Source organism: Pygoscelis adeliae, unplaced genomic scaffold, assembly GCF_000699105.1.
Source record: "Pygoscelis adeliae isolate BGI_AS28 unplaced genomic scaffold, ASM69910v1 Scaffold294, whole genome shotgun sequence".
Taxonomy (NCBI): Eukaryota; Metazoa; Chordata; class Aves; order Sphenisciformes; family Spheniscidae; genus Pygoscelis; species Pygoscelis adeliae.
In genome coordinates this window covers 3,276,284-3,282,478 of record NW_008824722.1, presented here as the reverse complement: position 1 = coordinate 3,282,478, position 6,195 = coordinate 3,276,284, and the positions used below count along the sequence as shown (strand labels likewise).

Below are 6,195 nucleotides of genomic sequence, written 5' to 3'. Positions count from 1 at the left end.
CTATTTCAGCCCAGACCCTGGTCTGGTCCAGCTGAATACCCATTAAACAGGTCAAATGCAGTAAGAAGCATTCCAAGAGCATATTTCTTGCTTGAGTTTTGCTGTAAGTGAATCCAGTTTGTGCACTGAGAATACTGCACTAACCAGGCAGATAATGGTAAATGGTCTGCTAGCTTGGAAAGCATAGAAAAGCTCTTAGTTAAATATTAAGGTGACTAAAAATGTGGTGGTGCTTTTTTTTTTTTTTTAAATATACTTAGTGCGGTGTTCCTGCTGGTTTCCATTTTGAAGGTGTTAATTCACAGAATGCTTAAGATCAGTCAGTACATATAATAATCTTGAAACAATTATTCTAGGTTCTGCTCCCCCCCATTTCCCAGGTGCCAGAGTCTTTTTGATGTCATTATCAAAGAGAGTCATCACTAAGAGTATTATGGTTGCATAGCAACCTCAACGTGATAAACAACTGGTTTAAAGCAGTCCTTTGCTGTTTTATTTCTTTTCCAACAGGAGCCAAACAGTTTCCTACCACTGCAACTAATAAAAAACTCTTGAAGAAAAACAAATGCAGTGTTTTATGACTAAATAAGAGGTTTCTTTATTCAAGTATCCTGTTATTTCTGGGCACTATCACCAGATTACTACACCAAGTTACCTTAAAGTACCCCGTATTCCAGCATTATAATTTCTCTGCAAACAGAACACCAAGCCCCATCTTGTCTCTCCCCCCACTTGGATTATCAATTGAAGGCATAACAAATGTTCCATGTATGAAGGTAGAAATCTAGTAATACTAGTAATCCAGCTGTAATTTCCAAAAGCAAGCATTAGTGTTTTTTTTCCTACTGTAGCTGACTAGGTTAAGTCTTCTCTACAGAAAAAACACCTGAACATGGACATACACAACATACAAGTTATATATTCCCAGTTCTGTTTATTTTCATGGAATGCTAATTTAGTTACAATATGGCAGTTCATAACTACTGAAATGTGACATTAATTCATCTCCAATGCTGCAGAACAGTCTTGATTTATATATATTGTTTTAAACCAATCTTATTTTACATAGTTGAGGTCTCTGGTGGTTTTTAAGCTCTGATGCTTAAGCACACAGCAAGCTACAAACCTTAGGTTTTATATTTATACATATATTCTGTGTATTCAGACAACTGCTGGAAGTTATCTATAATTTAATATTTATAAAAAGTGCATATACTGGTACATATGCACATCTAGAAACACACTTTTACTACTGCCTCCCTTTTATAAAAAGCTGCATAACATACAGCCATATTATTCTCACTCACTGCTATTGAAGTCCTTTACTATCTTTGTTACACAATTTCAACTATTTAATTCCCTCAAACTGAATGTAGGTATTTCTATGTATATTTTCTCCTAAAGAAAAAAAGCCCTCCCTATTCCTTTAAGAAGCTTTAAATCATGCATCAGTTTAGTAAACAGTCACTTTAGCATGGATTTTAGAATCCTGGACAGTGTAAAATCTACTTCTGGAAAATGTCTGTCTGTATATTTAATTTCTTCTTTTAGTTACAAAAAATATATAGGATTGAATCATACTGAATACATGCATCTCTCAAAGTGGCTATATTCTAGCCTTATAGATAAATTAAAAAAGTACACCCCTGCTAATAGGATGCAAACATGGCCTCAAATAGGCCATTACCTGTATTTAATATAGCTCATTACATTAAAAAGTTCAAGTCAGCTGTTCTCTCAAGATGGTGTCAAAAGACTGAAGAGCGTAATATATTTATACTCAATATACAAAGGTGGGTGCACATACCTAGTGCCATTTAATTATTCAATACTCTCAAGGCTTCTAGGCTTTGCCTCTGGTGATACAAGTCCTGAAATGATCTGAATGAAAGTTTAAGTTGAAAATTGTTTTTAATACACCATAAAAACAAGCTGTGTTTAAAAGAAAAATGTACACTGAACAACCTGAAATACTCACTGAAAAAACTGTACAAAACTATTATAGATACAGAAAGAAATAATGGTGGACTTAACTTCAAACAGAAGTAACACTTGTTAACATATGTAAAAACTTGCTTTGTTTTATTCTTCTACTAAGTAAGAATTTGCAGCCATTCAGAACAAGTAAAATTCAAACCACCTCACAATGTTTACATTTAAAGTTTTTTTATACAGTGCAAACGTTTAAGACAGAATAACTCCCCAGTGAAACAGGTGACACTACTCAGTGCCAGTCTTTTGAAGATTCTTCTTTCAATAAGTCTATTTACACATTAAGCTAAAGGTTCACTATATATGCTTTGAAGTTTGCTGAATATCAGCAGAAAAATACGTGAACTAGCAGCAGCTGTATTACGAATATATGATGGTTACTTTAATGAATGCATAAAGTTTTCAAGACTGTATTCAGTGTCATACTGTTCTTGATCCCATAGTTCTCCAAGGTTTTCGAGTACTGATTTCATTGATGCTTTCCCAGAAGAGGTAGAGGTATCTGCTTTTTCAGTTTTTCCATCCTTCAGAAAAGAAAAAAAAATCAATTAATATACAGAATGTTTTCAGGAATATACTAAATTCGAGTCTGATGATTCTTTGGGGAAATATCATTTCCTCCTGTTTTTCAGAGAGCTGTCTACTATTCATCATTCCAACTTCAAGTGTTCGTCTGATTAAATTTTACATTTCAAAGCAAAAAACTTTTCCCTAAGTTTACTCTATTTTTGGTAGGTATTTGTAAAAACGGTTCTTTACTTTGTCAAGAGTGAACAGATCAAGGAGCTGTTCTGTTCCCATGCTCTGTAGGCTTGCATTTTCTTGGCTGATCACTGTATTTGCAATATTCATTTTGAACTTTTGAAGACCCATGATCTTCTCCTCCAGAGTTCCCCTGGTTATCAGGCGATATACATTAACAACACGTTTCTGAAAGGGAAAAAAAAAAGCACACGCAGCTAAAAAAATACGATCTTTGGTAAAAGCATAACTTTTTAGTATTCATCATGGACAGTCTGGAAGCAGTTTGGCTTGGAGTTACCCTTCAGTAATTGTACGTGGTAACTCTGACTGATGTTAGATGAAAAGAATGAGACCATGCCAGCATATAGTAGAGGCACCTGCATTTGCATCTGTACTCAGGAAGTTAAGAATTCACTGCTTTTTACAGCTGTAGAGGGAAACTAACAGCAGTCGCTATTTCCCTGTGTCCAGGCATCAGAGAAGGACAACCCTTCAGTTCCTTGTCCCAGTTGCATCTCTTCCTCCACTGAGGGGTGATTCTTCCCTAACCCTCTCCTCAGCAGCTCAGCAAGTACAGAGGAGAAGGCATACCAAGTTGGGGACAGAATAATAAAGTACACGTTTCAACATCTGGCATATTTGCAAGAAAGCAGTATGAATGGAAGCTTAGTGGAAACCCCCAGACATCACTTTTATTATATGCTACAACCTTATCCAAATTCAAAGAAACAGGAGTTCAGCGAGGGAAAAAGACTTATGAAAAATTAGGAGTTTTTCACCTGCCCAATGCGATGTGCCCGATCCATGGCTTGCAGGTCTCTCATTGGGTTCCAGTCATGTTCCACAAATACTACTGTATCAGCCCCTGTTAAGTTAAGTCCCAATCCACCAACATGAGTGGTGAGCAAAAGAACATCTATAGATGGGTCATTATTAAACCTGCGTACAAAAGAGTTAAGCATGGTAAATTCATTTAAATAATGAACTTATGAACCTCAATTGCTTTGAGGCAGACAAAAGAACTGTTTTGTACCATATAAATAATACAGTTCATTACAGTTGGCCTCATATTGGTTATGAAGGGATATGCTTACCGTGAAACAATGGAATGCCTCTGACCAGCAGGTATACTGCCATCTAGTCGTAAATAAGTAACTGAAGGTAACTGAGGTCTGAGAAGGTCATGCTCCACTATATCCAGCATGCTTTTAAGTTGACAGAAGATAAGTACTCTGTGCTGGGCCACAACAGCTTCTGTACCGCTTTCTGAAGATCCACCATTCCCCAAACCACAGTCTAGCAGCAGCTTGAAGTAAAAGAGCATTAAAGTGCATCATCAAAATGACAGTAGACCTCATGTAAATACTGACATTGATAGACTATCAAAAGTAGAAATAAGAGAAACAACTACAGAAGGAAGTCTAAGTGGGAGTCACTTGAATGACATAATGCAAAGTTTGGCTTCACTGTCAAACTATGAAAAATTTAAGAGTCAGAATAGTCATTTTCTTCATTTTGCTTTACTTACAATAGAATTTAATTAGGTAATGCAATCTAACTTTATCAAGCTAATAGTCTCCTGTATAATAAACAGGAGAAAAGTTTTTCTGTAACAAGAGGGACAGGAGACAGAAACAGAATAAAAGTAAAGTTTTTGACAAGGCAGCAAAAATTATGTAAACATCATCACCTTGAAGCAAGCTTGTGCTTCCCCCTCCCCCTTGAATTAACAGGAAAGATAGGGCATATGCCCAAAACCCCCTTGTACTCTATTTCATTTGCTACTTAACTAGTGTTTTAAGATCAGTTTTCATACCGATGAAGTCTTAAGCAAAACCTTCTAAATTGTAACATCAGGAGACACACGTTTAGGAACTTAAGGCACAGCACACAAGTTGACTTACTTGTTTTAAAGCAGACAGCTTAGGTGCATGTTGGATATCTCGAAGGGATGAATTATGAGCTGCAAGTTGCTCTGTAATTCTTTTATATTCTGGATGTTGGGTTGTTAACACTAATGCTGGATGGTTGCATAGCTTCCGTAAGTATTGCAGTGCCTTTTATTATTTAGACAATGAAGTTCGAAGAAATGGTTAGCAACAATGTAGTTACAGAAAAAGGATGAACAAAACTGACTTTAAGTATAGGGGCCACATTCCACAATTTGGACTTCAGGGTACATTTCCATTAAAATAAAGTTGCACATTTATATTAAGGAAACCTGTATTTCAAACTGTATCCAGTAACTGTTAAGAGCAGTGATCTTGGTTCCTGCAACAGGAACCATACAAAGACTACCATTCCCCACACCTTCATGTGAGCGTGGGAGATAGTAGATGAGTCTAGGAGCTGTGCAGAGCCTTTAAGAATTACTGTTTCCAAGTAGCCAAGACTTAATCTGAAATTCTGCAAGACCATGAACCTTCATAAATTCAGATCTAACCTTAAGGAAACTTTTTTGTTTGTGTTTTAGAAGCTTAATTTTGTAGTGTAACAACTGATGAGATCAAAATTAGTTCCCTCTTGTTTTGAGGTTTTGCACTTTCGGTAATCAGTTTTTAACTGACAGTAGTATCCAAGATCCACAAAACAGCTGAACACCAGTTGAGCAGAACATGGTTAAAAAACCATAATTTAAGCATAATAGCTATACATCATGTTGCAGGCAATCTGATCCAAAATCTAAATATTTTACTTAGATCGTATGGCCACACATGTATAAGTTAACTATCTGGATTTTAATTTTTTATTAAACCCAGAAATACAGTTACAAGAAATAAATGAACTAGGTAGTAAAAGTTACTGAAGAAATCTGTACCTGAAATACATGACCTGTAGCTTTAAGCTTTGGTTTTTCAGTTTCTTCATTCAGTGAAATTGAAGAAACTGTTTCATCAATATCACACTTGGCACGAGACTTGGCAAAATCTTCATAAAGCTGAACCTGTAGACCAGGCCCCAGACAAGAGAATGAGTAACTTTTCCCCGACAGAAGTAAGATGAACAAGTTCCGAGTTAAAGTTCTGAATTCTCATAAATCAAGAAAGCTATTTTATACGTAGCACAAGATCAACATTAACAGTGGAATCTCTTGCAATTTATTTTCCTTCAGCTTGGGAAGTATTCTTTAAAAAAAAAATCTGCAGATGCCTAGATATTGTTCTTGTAGAACAATGCTAGAAATTAAGCTAAAGAAATACTCTACTGCAACTGGTCTGAAATTAGTTTTTAAACACGTACTAGAAAAACTTTAGTCCTGTGGTCCCAGAGGATGTCAGAGCTGGTATCACACTGACCCAGGAATACAGAAGTAGTCCCTTTGTGGTCTTAACTGTGCTGAAAAAAACTAAAGCTTCCAGCCACTTTTTAAGCATACCTGTAGAGGACTGAGAATACAGTAATAATCTTGAATAATTTTGGGTGGAAGATCTTGCAGTACATCCTCTTTCATTCTCCTTA

At 36.0% G+C, this 6,195-nt stretch overlaps 1 protein-coding gene across 1 annotated transcript in view; it reads right to left on the bottom strand.

Moving 5' to 3' along the window:
- Nucleotides 1-918: 918 nt before the first annotated feature.
- Nucleotides 919-6,195, bottom strand: part of BTAF1 (BTAF1 RNA polymerase II, B-TFIID transcription factor-associated, 170kDa) — a 53,414-nt gene continuing 48,137 nt past the window's right edge. Inside the window, 7 exon segments of the mRNA XM_009323325.1 lie at nt 919-2,516; nt 2,752-2,922; nt 3,516-3,675; nt 3,831-4,042; nt 4,641-4,793; nt 5,555-5,680; nt 6,113-6,195. The exon segment at nt 6,113-6,195 is cut by the window's right edge and continues 37 nt beyond it. Coding sequence (XP_009321600.1) covers nt 2,370-2,516; nt 2,752-2,922; nt 3,516-3,675; nt 3,831-4,042; nt 4,641-4,793; nt 5,555-5,680; nt 6,113-6,195 — 1,052 coding nt within the window. The 3' untranslated portion in view covers nt 919-2,369.